Raw genomic sequence first — 21443 nt, 5'->3', positions numbered from 1 at the left:
CTGAAGTTCTGATTCACTGAAACCAGTTCCGTCCTCTCTAACGAGCAGTTTACCAGTCTTAGTTCTCAACTAGGTTCACCCAGTTGAACGGAGCAGACGATGTTACAAGACCAACCTTTCCGCAGCTTTACCTTCTCTTGCCTGCGAGGGCAAAGGCAGGGAAATCGGGGAGGGCTGTGGCCAGCGCGGTCACACACCTGGGCCGTACGGTCTCAGGATCCTATCTGCTTTCAAATGGCGCCCACTGTTTTCACAAGTATTACTAACGACTGCAGCAAAACAAGCTGAGCAGCAAATTTCTTACACCTCCAGCTTCTAGGGAGGGCAGGCACATGTGTGGTTTCTCTACTAGGTGGGCACGCCTCTGTGCCAACTCTTTCCAGAAACAGTGTGAGTCCCCTCCCCATCAGGTACACACAGAGTACTCGGTGACAAAGGGAAGTGTGCTCAGAGAGTTGGGGAGTACTCTGTGCCCTTGCCAGATCCCAGGTGTGCCAGGTAGCTGTGCTATGGCCTGCAGGATGCAAGGTGCCACTGGGCCACAGCTGGCAGGGTGGGTGGGAATGTTGGGAAACTGTAGGTTCGGTGACATGACATGGCTTAACCTTCCTGAGGTAAAACACAAGTGGTCTGAACAGGTTTGCTATGATGCTTGGTGTAAAGCTACTACCGATTAGAAGCTTTTTGTTATTTTGCAATAAATACTTCTTTTAAAAATACTTCATTTTTTTAAGTAGGCTCCACCCCCAACGTGGGGTTCAAACTCATGACTCCAAGATCAAGAGTCACACGCTCTACCGACTGAGCCAGCCAGGTGCCCCCCGATAAATACTTTTGACAGCAATCCGTTCAGAAAACAAAAGTGCATAATTTAAAACTGACTTTGTTTCTCAAGAAAGCTGGGGATCAACACCTAGAGCCCAAACATCTGCTGACATCTACTGATCAGCACGAGGGTCACGGGGGCAGCACTGGTGGCAAGAAACCAGAAGAGACAAACGTGCTGGAGCACCGGCTTCCACGTGAGGTGGTATTTTAAGAGGACACTCCCAGAAGCACAATTTAACAGACCGTAGAGACACGTTTATATGTTGTTTGATAAACCATGGCTTCATTTATCAAATAACTGTTTAATACAATTCTGCTAAATTTTTATTCCAAATCTCTTAGACATACGTGACATACGTGAAAAATGGAGCAATGTGTCAGTTGGATAAAAGTTACTTCAAAGCGAAAACAGTGAAGCAAATTCAAGTAACAGTTTGATTTTCTTTCCCCATCAGAATTATGGAATCAAAGTAAAGACTGTGGAAGATCACTCTGTCGAAGGAAACATTTCTGACATCACTGTGAATTCGGTTTAGAAATTCAACACTGGAGGTAACATTATTTGTTTTTATAGTACAACATGAAAACAAGTTTTGATAAAACAGTAATAAAGCACCATCACACAAACAAGATCCTGACACGTTAAAAAAGCTAACAGGCAAAAATGTACTTGGAACCGTGGTGTGTAAAGTCACGCTTGCTTCCACACATGCCGCGGTGTCCAATGAGCTGGGACACAAGCTGTAGCAGTTAAGATTTAGATGCGCTCACAGACACATAGAGGCAGCCAAACCATAAAACTTCTATGACAAAAGTCATCTTAACAAAACCACCAAAACCGCTGGGTCTAGCAGCCCTGGTTTGTCTGCTGCTCCACCATCCGAATTTCACAGACGTTTGAACCTTTGCAGATGCACTTTGCAAATCAACCAAACCTACGATGGTGCTCCTTTTCGTGTTTTAAGTGAGACCTCTAAATTTTGATTACGCTTTGTTCAAAATCGGTTGGGAATATTTAATCAAAGTACTGAATAAAATGTGGAACCAAAAATTTTCAGCTTTTGAGGTCTTTTGTAAGTTGCAGTTATTGAAAATACAGCTTGAGGCAGCCTGGGTGTCTTAGTCGGTTGAGCATCTGACTCTTGATTTTAGCTGAGGTCATGGTCCTGGGGTTGTGGGATCGAGCCCTGTACTGGGCTCCGCACTGAGTGTGGAGCCTACTTAAGATTCTCTTCCCCCTCCCCCCACTCGTGTTCTCTTGAAGGAAGGAAGGAAGAGAGAAAGAAAGGAAGAGAGAGAGAAAGAGAAAGAAAGAAAGAATGGAAGAAAGAAAAAGAAAGAAAGAAAGAAAGAAAGAAAGAAAGAAAGAAAGAAAGAAAGAAAGAAAGAGAGAGAGAAAGAAAGAAAGAGAAAGAAAGAAAAAGAAAGAAAGAGAAAGAAAGAAAGAAAGAAAGAAAAAAGGAGATACAGCTTGTAAACAGGAAGACAGTGACACTGATCTGCACCAAAACAATGAAGGAAATGAAATAATGAGACCCCAGGAGCCTGCATGGCACATGCAGATTAAAGCTGAAGTCTTATGACTGGATTCAACACTATCCCAACTTGTGTCAAAAGAGTCTTCTAGGGGCACCTGCGTGGCTCAGTTGGTTGAGCGTCCGACTTCGGCTCAGGTCATGATCTCGTGGTTTGTGGGTTTGGGCCCTGCGTTGGGCTCTGTGCTGACAGCTCGGAGCCTGGAGCTTGCTTCGGATTCTGTGTCTCCCTCTCTCTCTGCCCCTCCCTAGCTCATGCTCTGTCTCTATCAAAAATAAACATTAAAAAAAATTTAAAAAAAGAGTCTTCTAACAAAGCCCTTTACTTAAAAAAAAGTTTATTTATTTTTGAACAGAGCAAGCACACGTGGGGGGAAGGGGAAGAGAGAGAGGAAAAGAAATCCCAAGCAGGCTCCTCACTGCAGCACAAAGCCTGAAACGGGGCTTGAACTCATGAACCATGAGATTATGACCTGAGCCAACATCAAGAGTTGGACGCTCAACCGACTGAGCCACCCAGGCACCCCAAAGCCCTTTACTTTTTATTGGGTAAGTGGATATTCTGTGATGGAATGAATGAAATTGATGAGACCTATAAATTTACAATATCCAAATTTGGTGTAGCATTCAAAAAAATCATAGAGACAACTTATTTGATAGGTTTTAGTTTATGATAATATTGGAATACCTTTGTACTCATAAAGGCAAACAAGACAAAAAAAAAAAAACCAGTACCTGTGAAAACATCTGGCCTGAGATAGTTCTACATTTCAAAAGAAAAAACCCTGGACTTTATCTTACATTTAGCAGAACTTGTTCCGAGCTTACTAGTATTTCCTCAATTAAAAACGTTACGGCCTACAGGGAGACGCAGTCAAAGGTTTCAGTTTCACATTCATCAACCATACAATACCACTTTGAAGAAGATTCCAGACCACCGTATACAAAAATAAAATTAAGACACTGAAAAATGCGTATTATTTTTTAGAATACCAGTGACATGGTGTTACAAACACTGAGAAACTAAGATATTATGTACCAAGAATGCAATGACTAAGTAATAAATATTAAGCTGTTTTTTTTATATTTTATTTTATTTTATTTTTTATATGAAATTTATTGACAAATTGGTTTCCATACTATTAAGCTGTTTTAATAGACCCAAGTATTTGTTTTCTAAAAAGAATTTCAGGTTTTGCAATTTCCGAATTATGCTACTTTAAAGGTCCACCACGGATCAATCCGTTAATTGATATGCAACTATTTCAAAAATGATTTAATTTTAATTAATTTTAACACCCCTTTCTACAGCTCACCTGTGTACCAATCTTGATCCTAACTTATCTGGTCACCCTGGCTATAGCTCTGGCCACTGGAGAGGAATACAGCCATAGTCACAGTGTGAGGTGGGGGTGTGATCCTAACCTTGCTCCCCTCTCTTCTGCTGACTGGTAGGTGCTGGCTAATCCCAACCAGAAGCCAGAGGGCCAGGCTGGGCAGTCCATACTGGGCAGGCCTGGGGGCAGAAAGGGGTGGATGCAGAAAGGCATCAGAGACTGTGTGGTTCCAAAGGATAAAGAACTCTGGCCAAGGGAGAGGGTGGTTGTCAGAGATCTGTTTCGACCCAGGAAGGAGGGGGCCAGCGACTGGGTAGAGGTTTTCAGACAGAACATCTGAGGACCTCAGGGACGTTGCAGATGAAGAGCAGTCCCTGTAGAGGCACACTGGCCACTAAAGAGCACCCTGACGCAGGGCACAGCACCCTGTATGACGTGTGTGGCATTGGGTTCTTGGGCCTAGTGAAAGATCTCAGAAAGGATCCAAGGGATTCACTCTTTATCTCACAAGTGGGTCCGTAAATCAGTTTAATGTGAAAGTAAAGAAACAACCTGACTAATGACCCAGGCTGAGAGCTCAGGCCACACTGGTTATGTGGATATGCAGGTGCCATTGGGCTGACCAGTGCTCACCCTGGAAATAAAGAAGAAGCAGATCCATCGTACAGACTTTAGACCCATTAGGCCAGTGATTCCCACCCAGGGCCATTGTGTCCCCCAGGGGCCATGTGGCAGCCAAGTCTGCAGACGTTCTGGAGTGTCATAGCCGGGGGTTGGGATGGCAGTTACTTGCATCTAGTGGGCAGAGGTCACGGATGCTGCTAAACACATTGCACAAGTCACAGGCCGGTCACCACAACCGAGTGACCAGCCTCAAATGTTACAGGACAGAGCACAACAGAGCCTGCTTTAGGCTGAGTGTTTAACTCCCTTTCTGCCTTGGCCAAAACGGTTAAGGATTCAATGGATATTCATGTGTAAAACAGCTTGAGCCCTGCTACTGATGTTAAGAATTCCTATGAGTAGAAAATAGGGCACCTGGCTGGCTCAATGGGTAAAGAATGTGACTCTTGATCTTCAGGTTGTAAGTTCGAGCCCCATACAGAGGACAGAGTTTATATTAAAAAAAAAAGAGAGAGAGAGAAAAAGAATTCCCATGAGTGTTATCTTTGGGCCTAGATCTGAAATGTCATCTACAAAACTGGGCTGATGGCCACCACTACCCCTGTAGTCTGAGACTTCGGGGAGCCAGTGATCCTGAGACCCTACCTCCCACCTTCACTGTTCAATATTCACAGGTTCCCACCTCTCCCCAGTGACACCCCTTCCTCAGTCACATCTTGTCGTCCTCCTCTGCTCAAGGTACTGTACATAACTGAACTGACTCACCCAGGTTACCTTGGAAGGTTTGGGACATCATCTGTGCTTCACCTGGACCCTCCCCACAGAGCCCTTGGTCTGCTCTGCACTCAGGGAGGCTGAGCCTTCCTGTGCCCTAGAGGCACCCCAAGCCGGTCCGCCTCCTGTCCCATCACGTCACTCACGCAGTTCTCGCAGAGCAGAGAACACTGTGCTGTCGACTCCCCCTCCCACCAGAACAGATTCTACGAGCAGTGGGTCGGGAGACGGCCTTCCAACATCTGCTGAATGGCTGCCAAGAAAGAGACCATATATTCTGACTCTCCCTTAGGGGAACAAAACACCTAGCCCAATTCTTCCTCTTCTTACCTTCAGATCAGACATTCGCATGGCAGCCTGCCTCCTGTTCTCGTAAATAAACCTGCGCCTTTCCACTCAGGCGCTGCTGACCGCTGTGTCCATGCTAGCCCCAACCCAGAGGTAAGGAGCTAGCAGAGAGCACGTGGCCCACAAGCTCTACCATCTGGCCATATCCAGAAAAGGTCTGCAACCTCTGCTTTGGATTCCCGTTACCTTTCTTCGTGTCGTGTTTTCTCTTTCAAGAATGTTCTTCTTGCTGTCTATGGCAGGTCATCAACAATTTGGACTCTCTCAGCTCAAGAAGACGGGAGACTGTGCGGGGAAATCCCTCCACCTATGCCTCAGGTGCCAGTCCTCGTGGTGAACTACTTCTGTACCTTCCCGCAATCGCTGCAGCATGAACCATGTCCCAGTCTGGGAGTGACTTCCTATTGGCGTAGTTACGGGGACCTAGGGATTCCCTTTGGAGCTGAGCAACTGTAGGATCAGTTTTTCCAGAATTGACAGTTTCTCTGACAGAACAGAAAATTTTAAATCCCAGCCACCTAACAATTTCATTCCGGAAACTCCTAGGGTTACCAATAAAGGTCAGAGTCCTGGCTTTTACATCCGAGAAAAGCAGACAAGCAAGCTGCCTGGTGGGCTGACCTAACCGCCCTCCTGCACTGGGCTCCCTGGCAGCCAAGGTGGGAGAGAATTCCGGCTCTTCTCCATGTCTCTATGTGGGGCTGGCAGGGTGAGCAGCTGGAAGTCAGCTCAAGAAGCACCTCCTCCAGGCAGCTTTTCCAATTCCTGCCCAATTCCAAGACGTGTACAGGTCTGTCTCTCATTGGGAGAGAGCAGGTACACAACAAATGGTTGTTGAGTCAAACTCAAAAATGGCATCAACAAATTCTTCATTTAGATATAAAAACAAAATTTGAGTTCAGCTAAAAAAAAAAACAACCCGACACATACTTGTGGAGAGGTACAAAGTTATCCCCAAGCCCTGTGTTAACCCATTTGAAGTACTGTGAGAACAGTCCCCTTATACGTCTGCAACACTGTTGACTTACGTCGGGAACAATACTTCTGTGGAAAGAACAATTACCCGGAAGATTGTGACTCCATTCAACAAATGACACAAAACAAATCACAGCAGTCTATACCACCTACACCACTTGGAGCCAGTGCCTGGTGAAGCCGTTCTAGTCTAAAACCCTCGCAACAAAGCATGCTCAAATTTGACCCTTTCAATATGTATAGCCGTCTCAAATCTCAGTCACAAAATTAAAAAAACCCCCACAAAACCTAACCTTCAATTTAAGTAGAAAGCCATCTGACATACCCTCACAAACACTCTCCAGAGAGAAGTACGTGGTCTGACTGATGTAGCCAGCACCTTCCATCAGCGACGTCACACAGCCAATCAGCACTCGGGGGCTGGAGTCTGACAGCCCTCTGCTGCGGTTTTGGCCGTCATCTTCCCATTTATCAGAGACAGCTTCCACCTGTAAGACAAACGAACCACTATTCAAACCGTAAGAGGACCACAAGAAAAGCAACTGCAGGCCAGTATCTCTTAGGACATAAGAATTAAAAATGCTCCATCAAATACCGGCAAACCAAATACGGCAGTGTTTTAAAAGGGTTACACACCACACTCAAGGCGCGTTTATTCAGAATGCAAAGACAGTTCAACATACCAGTCAATAGAATACACCTCACACTGGGTAGGCATTTGACAAAACAACATCCTCTCACGAGAGAACACTCAAACCAGGAACGTAAGGAGACTTCCTCAACATGATAAAGCCCATGTATGAAAAACCCACAACTAGCATCACACTCAATGATGGTAAGACTAAAAGCTTTTTCCCTAGGATAAGGAACTAGGCAAGGATTTTGCTACCTCTGTTTAAAAAAAGTGTTGAACGATATTTAGTCTTCCAATCCACGAGCACGGAATGTTTTTCCATTTCTTTGTGTCTTCTTCAATTTCCTTCATAAGCTTTCTATAGTTTTCAGCGTACAGATCTTTTACATCTTTGGTTAGGTTTATTCCTAGGTATTTTATGATTCTTGGTGCAATTGTGAATGGGATCAGTTTCTTTATTTCTTTCTGTTGCTTCATTATTGGTGTATACAAATGCAACCCAAAGCAATCTACACATTCAATGCAATCCCAATCAAAATTGCACCAGCATTCTTTTCAAAGCTAGAACAAACAATCCTAAAATTTGTATGGAACCACAAAAGACCCCGAACAGCCAAAGTAATTTTGAAGAAGAAAACCAAAGCAGGAGGCATCACAATCCCAGACTTTAGCCTCTACTACAAAGCTATAATCATCAAGACAGCATGGTATTGGCACAAAAACAGACACATAGACCAATGGAATAGAACAGGGACCAGAACTGGACCCACAAATGTATGGCCAACTAATCTTTGATAAAGCAGGAAAGAATATCCAATGGAAAAGAGACGGTCTCTTTGGCAAATGGTGGGAGAACTGGACAGCAGCATGCACAAGGATGAAACTAGACCACTTTCTTACATCATACACAAAAATAAACTCCAAATGGATGAAAGACCTGAATGTGAGACAGGAAACCATCAAAACCCCAGAGGAGAAAGCAGGAAAAAACCTCTTTGACCTCAGTGCAGCAATTTCTTACTCAACACCTCTCCAAAGGCAAGGGAATTAAAAGCAAAAATGAACTATTGGGACCTCATCAAGATAAAAAGCTTCTGCACTGCAAGGGAAACAGTCAAAAAAACTAAAAGGCAACAGACGGAATGAGAAAAGATATTTGCAGATGGCATATCAGATAAAGGGCTACAAAAATCAGTTGTATCTGTATGCATTTGCAATGATCATTCCAAAAAAGGAAATTAAGAACACAATTCCATGGGGCACCTGGGTGGCTCAGTTAAGTGTCCAACTTTGGCTCAGGTCATGGTATCATGGTTTTGAGTTCGAGTGCAGTGTCAGGCTCTGCACTGGCAGCACAGAGCCTGCTTGGGATTCTCTCTTTCCCCCCCCTCCTTCACCCCTCCCACATGCACGTGTGCTCTCTCTCAAAATAAATAAACTTAAAAAAGAGAAAACAATTCCATTTACAATACCATCAAAAAGAGTAAAACACTTAGAAATAAAGTTGACCAGGGGCACCTGAGTGGCTCAGCTGGTTAAGTGTCTGACTTTGGTTCAGGTCATGATCTCAATTTGTGAGTTCGAGCCCCACGTCGGGCCCTTATGCTGACAGCTCAGAGCCTGGAGCCTGCTTCAGATTCTGTGTCTCCCTCTCTCTCTGCCCTTCCCCCCTCACACTCTGTCTCTCTGTCTCTCTGTCTCTCTCTCTCAAAAATAAATAAACATTAAAAAAAAAAGCAAAGGCAATTAAAAAAAGGATAAATTGGATTTCACCAAAATTTAAAACCTCTGTGTACTGAAGGACACTATCAAGAAATACTGGAAAACTAACCCACAGAATACAAAAAATATTTTGTAAATCACATATCTGTTAAGAGATTAACATCCAGAATATGTAAATTCCTTTTTTTTTAATTTTTTTTTTTTTTTTGTATTTGAAAGAGAGAGAGCATGTGTGCGTGAGCAGAGGAGGGGCAGAGAGAGAGGGGGACACAGAATCTGAAACAGGCTTCAGGCTCTGAGCTGTCAGCACAGACCCTGATGCGGGGCTTGAACTCACGAATCGGGAGATCAGGACCTGAACCGAAGTCGGCCACTTAACTGACTGAGCCACCCAGGAACCCCTGTAAAGAACTTCTCTAACTGAACAAGAAAATAGACAAGACAATTAAAATATGGTTAAAGGACTTAAATAAACATTTCTCGAAAGATGACAGATAAATGGCCAATAAGCATATGAAAAGATGTTCAACATCAATGACTATTAGGGAAAGGTAAGTCAAAACCACAAGATACCACTTCGTATCCACTAGGGTGGCCACTGTCAAAAGAACGTAAAGTAACTGTAATCCCTGTGCGTTACTGGGGGGAATATAAAATGGTGTCTCTGCTATGGAAAGTTTACGGTTTCCTCAAAAAGCTAAACACAAAATTACCATATGACTCTGCAATTCCACTCCAAGGTATATACCCAAAAGAGAACAAGGACTCTAAGACACCTGTTCACAGCAGCACTATTCAGAATAACCAAAAGGTAGAAACATCCCAAGTGTTCATCAACAGGTGGGTGTACAGGGGCGCTTGGGTGGCTCAGTCAGTTGAGCGTCCAACTTTGGCTCAGGTCATGATCTCACGGTTCATGAGTTCAAGCCCCGCGTCGGGCTCTGTGCTGACAGCTCGGAGCCTGGAGCCTGCTTCAGATTCTGTGTCTCCCTCTCTCTGCCCCTCCCCTGCTCATGCTCTGTCTCTCTCAAAAATAAATAAATATCTGGGGCACCTGGGTGGCGCAGTCGGTTAAGCGTCCGACTTCAGCCAGGTCACGATCTCGCGGTCCGTGAGTTCGAGCCCCGCGTCGGGCTCTGGGCTGATGGCTCAGAGCCTGGAGCCTGTTTCCGATTCTGTGTCTCCCTCTCTCTCTGCCCCTTCCCCATTCATGCTCTGTCTCTCTCTGTCCCCAAAAAATAAATAAACGTTGAAAAAAAAATTAAAAAAAAAAATAAATATCATAAAATTAAAATACAACAGATGAGTGTACAAAGTGTAGTCTATACACACAATGGAATATTATCCAACCATCAAAAGTAATGAAATTCTGATACATGTTACATGGATAAACCTTGAAAATATTCTGCAAAGTTTGATAATGCAAACACAAACGGGCAACAATCACATGCTTCCACTGAGATGCTAGAAGTGTCAAATTCAGAGACAGGAAGTAGAATAGCAAATTCTTGTTTTAGGGATGATGAAAAATTTGTGAAAATGGTGGTAACGGGTGCACAACATGAATGTTCTTAATGTCACTGGACTGTACACCCACAGATGATTAAAATGGTAAATGTATGTATATTTTACCACAATAAAACCTACATAAAAATATGCAAAGAAATTGCACATCCTTCATGAAATCAGTCAATACTACCTAACATTGGTGAATCAAGCAAAGGTGTAAGCATATTGTTCAAGTGAATCAGGAATCTACTGATGAGCTAAGAACAGAAACCAAGAAAAGACATTTCCCCAGAGAAGACATCCGGATGGCTAACAGACACTTGAAAAGATGCTCAACATCACTCATCGTCAGGGAAATACAAACCAAAACCATGAGACACCACCTCACACCTATCAGAACGGCTAAAATCAACAACACAAGAAACAAAAGGTGTTGGCGAGTCTGTGGAGAAACGGGAACCCTTCTTGCATTGTTGGAATGGAAACTGGTGCAGCCACCGTAGAAGACGGTGTGAAGGTTCCTCGAAAAGTTAAAAACAGAATTACCCTATGATCCAGGAATCACACTACTGGGTATTTACCCCCAACACACAAATACCCTAATTTAAAGGGATACACGTATCCCCCAGCTTTATAGCAGCATTAGCTACAAGAGCCAAAACGTGGAAGGAGCTCAAGTGTCCACCGACCGATGAACGCGTAAAGAAGATGTAGTAAATACATACAGCGAAAATTTACTCAGCCATAAAAAAAATGAAATCTTGTCATTCGCAACAACATGGGTAAAGATACGGCATAACGGTAAATAAAAGAAGTCACCTAGGAAAAGACATACAATATGATTTCACTCATATGCAGAATTTAAAACACAAAACAAATGAGCTAAGGGGGAAAAAAGGAGAGACAAACCAAAATATAAGACTCATAACTATACCAAAAAAACTGATGGTTACCAGATGGGAGGTGGGGGGGGGGGGATAGGTGAAATAGGTGATGGGAATTAAAGTTTAAAAAATTAAATAAAAATGAAAATGACACTTGAATCCTAGTAGTGTCTCTGCTAAAGGTACAGCAAGCCAAGGATGGGGCGTGGGAGAAATGAAGACTGGACAGGCTGATGAGGTGAGATCATGCTTGAAAAAGAAGCTATGCAGAAAATTCTGCCCAGAGAAAAAGTTCCTGTTTTAAAAGCTTATGGCAGATTGTGGTAACAGTTGCAAAACTCTCTGAATATATTAAAACCCCGAATTGTGCATTTTAAATGGGTGAACTGTACAATATTAATTACCTCTCAATAAAACTCTTACCAAAAAGAAAACTCTAATTTCCCCATATAGAAACTTTAATTTAAAAAAGCTGAACCCAACAAAAAAGGGATAAAGAACATAAAAAATAACTCATGGGAAAAATGTAAAAAATTAATCTGCTTTAAGGCTTAAATTCAAGTTAAATTTATGAGGTCACTTTTCACTTATTATTAGAGTGGCAAAGATTTCAGAGACTGATAAAATACACATCCTTGACAACTCTGAATAACAAGCAGTCTCTTTCTGCTCCTGTGAGTATAAATTAATTTGTATATTACTGGACGATAATCTGATAACCACTGAAATGTTGGGTGTGTATATCCTTTGACTTAACAATTCCACTTCTAAACATTATAGCACAAAAATACCATTTTTAAACGGAAAAAAAATGAACAAAAGAATCCACTAATTATATTTGCTAACTGGATAACAAAGGGTCTACTCTTTCCACCATCTTGGAGCCTGTGGAGGTCTGCTGGGAACAGGACTCTGAAAGTGACAAATACGTCTGGAAAGCTGTGGTCCAAAGTCATTTTTGCTGGCTGCAGCGGGGTCTCTGGAACCAGAGAGAGCACACAGCTCTTCTTAAAAGTGAAGGTGTTTATGCTCCAGATGAAACTGATTTCTATTTAGGCAAGAGATATGCTTACATGTACAAGGCAAAGAACAATACAGTGACTCCTGGTGGCAAATCAAACAAAACCAGATAGAGTAATCTGGTGAAAAGTTATGCTCACGCTCATGGAATCAGCGGCATGGTTCTTGCCAAATTCTGAAGCAACCTTCCTGCTAAAGCCACTGGACACAGAATCCATGGGATGCTGTACCCCTTGAGGATTTAAAATAACTGGAAAGTAAATAAATACAGGTGTAGATTTGTTCTCTTGTATTTAGAAAAAAGGGTCCAATGATTCTTTTTTTTTTTTAATTTATTTTTAAGTAATCTCTACACCCAATGTAGGACATTTTCAAACCCACAACTCTGAGATCAAGAGTTGCACTCTCAGGGACTTCAACACCCCACTTACCGCAATGTATAGATCTAAACAGAAAATCAACAATGAAACAATGGCTTTAAATGATACACTGACCAGATGGACTTAACAGATATATTTAGAACATTTCATCCTAAAGCAGAATACACATTCTTCTCCAGTGCACATGGAACGTTCTCCAAAATAGATCACATACTGGGACATAAATCAGCCCTCAACAAGTACAAAAAGATCAAAATCATACCATGCATATTTTCAGACCACAATGCTATGAAACTCAAAATCAACGACAAGAAAAAATGTAGAAAGACAAATACTTGGAGACTGAAGACCATCCTACTAAAGAATGAATGGGCTAACCAAAAAGTTAAAGAGGAAATTAAAAAGTACATAGAAACCAATGAAAACGATAACACCACAGCCCCAAACCTCCAGGATGCAGCAAAGGTGGTCATATGAGGGAAGTATATAGCAATCCAGGCCTTCCTAAGGAAGGAAGGAAGGTCAGATACACAACCTAACCTTAAGTCTTAAAGAGCTGGAAAAAGGGGTGCCTGGGTAGCTCAGCCGGTTAAGCATCCGACTTTGGCTCAGGTCATGATCTCACAGTTAGTGAGTTCGAGCCCCACATCAGGCTCTGTGCTGACAGCTTAGAGCCTGGAGCCTACTTCGGACTCTGTGTCTCCCTCTCTCTCTGCTACTCCTCTGCTCACGCTGTCTCTCTCTCTCTCTCCTCCAAAAATAAATAAAAAATAAAAAACACATTAAAAAAAAAAAAAGAGCTGGAAAAAGAACAGCAAATAAAACCCCAAACCAGCAGAAGACAGGAAATAATAAGGGTCAGAGCAGAAATCAATGCTATCTAAACCAAAAAAAACCAAAACAACAACAAAACAAAACAAAACAAAACCAGTAGAACAGATCAATGAAACCAGAAGCTGGTTCTTTGGAAGAATCAACAAAATTGATAAACCACTAGCCAGTTTGATCAGAAAGGAAAAGGACCCAAATAAAATCAAGAACGAAAGAGGAGAGATCACATCAACACGGCAGAAATACAAACAAAATAAGAGAATATTACGAAGAATTTTATGCCAACAAAATAGGCAATCTGGAAGAAATGGACAAATTCCTAGAAACATATAAACCACTGAAACAGGAAGAAATAAAAATTTGAACAGACCCACAACCAGTAAAGAAATTGAATCAGTAATAAAAAATGTCCCAAAAAACAAGGGTCCAGGGCCGGATGCCTTTCCAGGGGAATTCTACCAAACATTTAAAGAAGAGTTAACACCTATTCTCTTGAAGCTGTTGCAAAAAACAGAAACGGAAGGAAAACTTTCAAACTCTTTCTATGAAGCCAGCATTACCTTGATTCCCTAAAAGGACACCTAAAAAAGGAGAACCATAGACCAATTTCCCTGATGAACATGGATGCAAAAATCCTCAACAAAATACTAGCCAACTGGATCAAATAATACATTAAAAAAATTATTCACCAGGATCAAGTGGGATTTATACCTGGGATGCAGGGCTGGTTCATCACATCAATAAAAGAAAGGACAAGAACCACGTGGTACTCTCAATAGGTGCAGAGAAAACATTCGACAAAATACAGCATCCTTTCTTGATAAAAACCCTCAAGAAAGTAAGAACAGAAGGATCATACCTCAAGATCATAAAAGCCATATATGAAAGACCCACCGCTAATATCCTCAATGGAGAAAAACTGAGAGCTTTCCCCCTAAGGTCAGGAACAAGACAGGGATGTCCACTCTCGCCACCGTTATTCAACCTGGTATTGGAAGCCTTAGCCTCAGCAATCAGACAACACAAAGAAATAAAAGGCATCCGAATTGGCCAGGAGGGGGTCAGACTTTCACTCTTCACAGATGACATAATACTCTATATGGAAAACCCAAAAAATTCCACCAATAAACTGCTAGAAGTAATCAACGAATTCAGCAAAGTCACAAAATATAAAATCAATGCACAAAAATCAGTTGCATTCCTATACGCCAATAATGAAGCAATAGAAAGATAAATCAAGGAACTGATCCCATTTATAATTGTACTAAAACCCATAAAATACCTAAGAATAAATCCAACCAAAGAAGTGAAAAATCTACACACTGAAAACTATAGAAAACTTATGAAAGAAATTGAAAAAGACACAAAAAATGGAAAAATATTCCAAGCTCCTGGATAAGAAGAACAAATATAGTTAAAATGTCAATACTACCCAAAACAATCTACATATCAAAACAACACATTCCTCACAGAACTAGAACAAACAATCCTAAATTTGTATGGAACCACAAAAGACCCCAATTAGCCAAAGCAATCTTGAAAAAGAAAACCAAAGCAGGAGGCATCACAATCCCAGACTTCAAGCTATACTACAAAGCTGTAATCATCAAGACAGTATGGTACTGGCACAAAAACAGATACTCAGATCAATGGAACAGAATAGAGAACCCAGAAATGGACCCAGAAACGTGTGACCACCTAATCTTTGACAAAGCAGGAAAGAATATCCAATGAAATAAAGACAGTCTCTTCAGCAAATAGTGTTGGGAAAACAGGACAGTGATAGGCAGAAAAATGAACCTGGACCACTTTCTTACACCAGACACAAAAATAAACTCAAAATGGATGAAAGACCTCAATGTAAGACAGAAAGCCATCAAAATCCTCAAGGAGAAAGCGGGCAAAAACCTCTTTGACGTTGACCGCAGCAACTTCTTACTCAACACGTCTCCAGAGGCAAGGGAAACCAAAGCAAAAATGAACTATTGGGACCTCATCAAAATAAAAGCTTCTGCACAGAGAAGGAAACAATCAGCAAAACTAAAAGGCAACCACTGGAATGGGAAAAGATGTGCAAATGACATATCAGATAAAGGGTTAGTATCCAAAATCTATAAAGAACTTATCAAACCCAACACCCAAAAACCAAATCCAGTGATGAAATGGGAAAAAGACACTTCTCCAAAGACATCCAGATGGCCAACCGACTCACAAAAAAAATGCTCAACGTCACTCATCATCAGGGAAATACAAATCAAAACCACAATGAGATACCACCTCACACCTCAGAATGGCTAACATTAACAACTCTGGCAACAACAGATGTCCGGGAGGATGCGGAGAAAGAGATCTCTTTTGCGCTGCTGGTGGGAATGCAAATTGGTGCAGCCACTCTGGAAAACAGCATGGAGGTTCTCAAAAAATTAAAAATAGAACTAGCCTATGACCCAGCAATTACACTACTAGGTATTTACCAAAGGGATCCAGGTATGCTGTTTTGAAGGGGCAGATGCACCCCAATGTTTATAGCACCGCTACCAACAATAGCCAAAGTGTGGAAAGAGCCCAAATGTCCATTGATGGATGAATGGATAAAGAAGATGTGGTATATATATACAATGGAATATTGGCAATAAAAAAGAACGAAATCTTGCCATTTGTAACTACCAGGATGGAACCAGAGGGTATTATGCTAAGCGAAATTAGTCAAAGGAAGACAAATATCATGTGACTTCACTCATATGAAGACTTTAAGATACAAAACAGATGAACATAAGGGAAGGGAAGCAAAATATAAAAACAAAACATAAGAGACTCAAATACAGAGAACAAACAGAGGTTGCTGGAGGGGTTGTGGGGGGGTGGGCTAAATAGGTAACGGGCTTAAGGAATCTACTCCTGAAATCACATGCTAACTTGGATGTACACTATAAAAAATATGTAAATTATAGAAAGTAACAACAACAAAAAGAGTTGCACTCTCCACTGACCGAGCCAGCCGGGCACCCTAATGATTAACATTTTTAACAAATTTTTAAAAGACTATAAGAAATACTCATGTTGGGGCCCCTGGGTAGCTCAGTCAGTTGGGTGTCCGACTCTTGATAACTGGCTCAGGTCACGATCTCACGGTTTGTGGGATTGAGCCCTGAATCTGGCTCTGCACTAATAATGGTGCAGAGCCCACCTGGGATTCATTCTCTCTTTCTTTCTGCCCCTCCCTCACTTGTGCATGCGTGTGCACGCTCTCTCAAAATAAATAAGCATTAAAAAAAGAAATAGAAATATTAAGTGTTCTTTTCCAGAGCATAAAGTTACCAACGAGCTTTACTTCCTAAATTACAAATTTCTGTAGTCTGAATAACATATGATGACCACCGTTGGTTTTTTAAGGCAGAAATCATTATAAAAACAAAAGCAGCCCCAAGAAGGTACATTCCACTCCCTGTCTCTCCCACGTTGTCTGTAAGAGGTTAACTAAACAGAAGGATGGATGGGCACCTGGGTGGCTCAGTTGATTAAGCATCTGACTTTGGCTCAGGTCATGATTGTTCGGGGATTGGAGCCCTGTGTCAGGCTCTGTGTGGAAGCTCAGAGCTGAAGCCTGCTTCGGAATCTGTCTCCCTCTCTCTGCCCCTCCCCCCTTGCGCTCTGTCTCTGTCTCAAAAATAAATAAACATGAAACATTTTTTTATTTTATTTTATTTTTTTTCAATGTTTATTTATTTTTGGGACAGAGAGAGACAGAGCATGAACGGGGGAGGGGCAGAGAGAGAGGGAGACACAGAATAGGAAGCAGGCTCCAGGCTCTGAGCCATCAGCCCAGAGCCTGATGCGGGGCTCGAACTCACGGACCGCGAGATCGTGACCTGGCCGAAGTCGGACGCTTAACCGACTGCGCCACCCAGGCGCCCCATGAAACATTTTTTTAATTGAAAAAAAAAAAAAAAGGATGGAAACATAAAGCCCCATGGCGAAGAGAGACTTCACAAACAACTCAGGCCTTACCCTAATTGCTTTCAGTCCACTCGACACTTTATCTTCTTGCACAAGTGCAATAACTTCCTGTCCAACATTCAGAAGCACTTTGCTAGTCACAGCCTCACTGGAGAAGTAGATCAAATCATCAATCATGCCATAATCGCCGCAGTACCTTGTCACGACACCCTGGACAGTTTTCAGCTTGGCGTCACCTGAGATGCATAAACAAAGATGTTACAAGGCCCATGAGTAAAGCAAGCCCACCCTATAATTAAGCCCCACCAGAGAAAGGTGGAGGACAGGCGCATGCAGGAAGTTTGGAACCCTCTGCAGTGGGGGGGGGGGGGGGGTAGTCTTCAGAAAGCAGGGTGTTTGAGGTAGACTGCCCAAGTTCCTCTGAGGGGTGTCACAGGCAGCAGACTCAGTGGGGGGAGCTCAGACTCGAGAGCCACACCACCTGGGTTTGAATCCCAGCTTTCCTCCTGCCACTTTATCTCTGGGCCAGGTCCTTCCCCATTAACCGTGCTGGGCCTCTTCCCAATTGTAAAGTGGAGGCAGTTACAGTCTCCACCCAAGACAGCTGTCTGGGTGGCGGCGGCGAGCGGTCCAGGGCACAGATTTCTGAGCGGCCGGCCCAGGTTATAAAGCACCACTGTCCTACGCTGGCGTCTGGAGAACCATCGCCCTGTGCTGGGATGACCACCCTCCCGCCTCTCCAATCCCGCCGGCAACGGCGTTAGCAGATTCTGTGTCCCCTCCGCAAACGAGGTGCTCCAGGAGATTCCGGGCTTGGGGTGAAGTCTGGCCCAGAGACAGGGCACGCGCCCGTCCACGCGGCGCGCCTCCCCACCACCGCCAGCAAGCCCGGCGCGGGAGCTCCGGCCGAGGTTCCCAGGCCGGATTTAACCGGCAGGCCCCGGGCTGATTGAAGGGACTGGCTCCAGGTTACAGAGGGCGATGCGGGCGTCAGCAGGTCTGCGTACATACGGCTCGCAGCGCGCTGCCCTCAACTCCTAACGCGCCGGCTGCGGCTTCGGGCCCTTCTCAGGAGGACGTCACGTCTTCAGAGGCCAGAGAAAGCGACTGCACAATCAGCACCCTGAGTCCAGTCAGCTCAAGGTCACCAGGTACCAGAGTCCCAACACGGTCCAGACCGGACCAAGAGAGCCTCAAAGGCCTTCTCGAGAGAAAAGGCAGGACAACATAGGGCTGCGAAAGGACAACTGCGACAGCTCAGGCTGAACTGCGTGCGAAAGGACAACCTGGGACAGCTCGGGCTGCACTTTTCAGAGCTTTCCAAACACGCAACCGCAAGTGGCGGTGACGACGGAAACGAGAAAGCCCGCCGCGCTTATCACTTCAAAGCGGAAACAAGAAGGACCCGGAGGCGGCGCAAACCCAAAGGAAGACCAACGCCCTAAATCATAGTCCACACGAGGCCTTGCTCAGCTACGGTCACACCTTCGCTTTGACCTCAAAGAGCGAACGATAGGCGGCAGCATCTCTCAGAGCGCGCTCACGATGCACAGCGGCTCGCGGCTGGAAACTCCATCAGGGACCCCGGGACCACGACCTCACGACCTCCGGCTCCCGTCCCCCTCCTCCCACTCCCGAACAGCCCTGCATTCTGTTTGGCCTCAGGCTCCGGCGGCTCGGCTCGAGCAACACACCCCGGGGCACCCAGGCCCCGGGCCCTACCCCCAGGCACCTTCCGCGAGCTCGGGCCCCGGCTGCCCGGCCTCCTCCCCCTCGGAGCCGTCCGCCCTCCTCCAGAAGAACGCCACCAGCTTGGCCGCGAGGCGCAGCATGGCCCTGCCACCTCTGTATGTGTCCTCACGCGGGCAAGCGGTCCGCTGCCCAGGACCAATGGACTTGTCGCGCCTGCGCCTGCGCACCCGCTCTCTCGCTTCCCCCACCCCCGCTTTGAGACTTCGGCCAATGGGCTCTCTCCGCCCGCGCCTGCGCAGGCGCCCGCCGTCTCGGCCAATGGGGTTGCCGCGTGCGCCACGACCGTTAGCAGTCGGTGGTTGGCCGTTGGCGACCGTTGACACGCGGCTCAGCTAGGCGAGGTGCCAGGTGGGCGAGAGGGCCACGTGCTGTCGCGCGGTGGGCGGGGCCTCTTGCGTGCGCGCGGCCTACGTGTCCGTCCGCCCCCCTTCAGCGCGCACCTGAAGAGGAGCAGCGAGGAGGTTCTGTCCGACCTTCTGGAGTCCGTCGTGCGCCGCCGGTGGAGTTTTCTCGAAAGCTGGTGGCCGCGCCCTTCTCCAGTCCGGGGCTGTTGGGAGGAGCCGGTGTCCCTGACTCTGCCGCGCCGACCGCCCCCTGCGCCTCCGGGCCAGAGGTTCCCCGACTTCATCCGTCTCTTCAGAAAGCGTGCGTCTCGGTGTCAGTGCGAACTGTTATTATTTCCTGCCTTTTGTCTTTTTTCTCATTTAATTTGTGTTTTTCTAACCTCTTGAGGTGACATGGAGTTCTGGAACTCTTTTGCTCAAAGCTAGGCATTTCAGGCCGTAAGCGTGTCTCAGCTCGAATTCGGCCGCATCCTCCAGAATGTGACCCGTAGTTTTGTTTGGCCTCTCGCTGCCTCTGTGGGTGTTGCTTCGAGTCCTGGGGCTTCCTTGTCTGCAGGAGCAGTGGTTACTTTCCGGGTGTTGCCGGCCTTCGTGCCGGGGTCGGGGAACCGGGGCACTGGCGGCTCGGGACGGCCCTCGTGGTTCCGCCCGAGCGCGGTGTGAGCGGGGTTCCTCGTCCGGGCGGTGAGGACCCCGCGCCCGGAGCCTGAAGGAAGCCCTGCTGAGTCCTGGCCGTGCACTCGGCGCTGGGGGCACCCAGGAGCATGGAAGGGCGCCAGGGCCCCCCGTGGGTGCGTGGGGTGTGCAGCGCATGCTGCCCGCCGGGGGGCGCCACGGACGGGCTTCTAGAGCGAGGGTGACGCGCAGCAGGGGTTTCCACTTCCTAGGACTGTCCCGTGTGTCCGCCAGCCTGGATTCGGGACTCTCCACCCCAGCTTTTCAGTGCGACCACCTGGATGCCCAGCAGAGCCTTCGGTCTCATGGCGAGAAGGACGCTGCGGACCCTCCCTCCGCACCTGCTTCCCCCAGTCTTGTGCACCTCAGGTGGGACAGCGGCACCTGCCCTGCTCAGACTGAAGCCTTCCGCCCCCCTGAACTACTGACCCTCTCGCCCCACGTCTTGCTGACTGCAGATCGTGTTGGCTTTTCAAGCTCTCCCCGAAACCTGACCACTCCTCGAAACCGCCTCTGTGCCCCACCTCAGTCCCGGCCAGCACCTGCTCTCTTGTGGCCTGTTGTCCACCCAGCAGCCGCTTGCTCCTCCACGCAGAACCTTCCGGCACGTCCATCTCAGAGTCCAAGCCAAGGTTGTCTCCATGCCCACAGGTGCCTCCTATCTGGATGCCTCACCTCATATGATTGCTTTGTCCATCGTCCTCCAGCCTGGTCACCTCAGGACCTTTGCATCCGTGGCACCCTTGCTCCAGCTCTCTGCGAGACTCCCCTCTTTGCCTTCTGCGTGTCTTTGCTCAGATGCCTCCTCAGTGAGGCCTGCCCTGACTCCCCCAAGCAGCAACCCCCATTCCTTCCCTCCCCCACCATAAAGCACACTACTTATCTTGTGTGCTTCTGTCCGGCCATTAGAATGTAAACTCCAGGCGGGAGGGACTGTGGACTGCTCTGTTCCTTCTGTAAGCATTCATTGAAGGACAAGGGAAACATTGAAACATGAGTAGGATCTGAGGAGGCAGGAAAAGGAGGAAAGACGTTTTAGGAACAGTAGTGTATGTGAAGATACCGTGGAAACACAGGATTTGTTCTCAACGTTGGTATTGCCAATGGAAACAAGGAAGCATTTCTCAAGTGACTAGGACTCCAGGGCCTTGAGTTTGCTCCACAATTTCTGATTCAAGGCAGCTTGCATTTCTTAAGGGTAGAACAACCTTGGAAAGGCACAGAAATGGTGAAATTTGCTGGACGTTTTCTTCAAACAAGAAGAAACACCAAGGGTTCAATCTCACCGCACCAATTCCTATTAATTCAGTTATC

At 45.5% G+C, this 21443-nt stretch overlaps 2 protein-coding genes across 8 annotated transcripts in view; one reads left to right on the top strand and one right to left on the bottom strand.

Annotated features, from left to right (window-relative positions):
• The window catches only part of MOV10L1 (Mov10 like RISC complex RNA helicase 1), a 72735-nt gene extending 53465 nt beyond the window's left edge, over positions 1 to 19270 (bottom strand). For 2 of the 7 annotated variants that reach the window (XM_045062544.1, XM_045062545.1), the window contains exons 1-3: positions 19091 to 19270; positions 17410 to 17594; positions 6747 to 6909 (exon numbers count right to left, since the gene is read on the bottom strand). In XM_045062544.1, coding sequence (XP_044918479.1) covers positions 6747 to 6909; positions 17410 to 17594; positions 19091 to 19190 — 448 coding nt within the window. In that variant the 5' untranslated portion in view covers positions 19191 to 19270. Of the gene's footprint in view, positions 1 to 5089; positions 6258 to 6746; positions 6910 to 17409; positions 17595 to 17839; positions 18300 to 18365; positions 18979 to 19090 lie in introns of those variants that run through there. The other 5 variants (XM_003989414.6, XM_045062547.1, XM_045062546.1 and 2 more) reach the window with 5 other exon arrangements.
• On the top strand, positions 19189 to 21045 carry LOC123378962. Its single transcript, XM_045033186.1, has 3 exons — positions 19189 to 19279; positions 19447 to 19755; positions 20342 to 21045. Exons 1-3 carry the CDS (start codon positions 19189 to 19191, stop codon positions 21043 to 21045), a joined length of 1104 nt encoding a protein of 367 aa, XP_044889121.1.
• Positions 21046 to 21443: the final 398 nt, after the last annotated feature.

This window comes from Felis catus, chromosome B4 (genome assembly GCF_018350175.1).
Source record: "Felis catus isolate Fca126 chromosome B4, F.catus_Fca126_mat1.0, whole genome shotgun sequence".
Lineage (NCBI taxonomy): Eukaryota > Metazoa > Chordata > Mammalia > Carnivora > Felidae > Felis > Felis catus.
The sequence above is the reverse complement of the archived record's forward strand: the minus strand, read 5'-3'. Positions and strand labels throughout refer to the sequence as shown.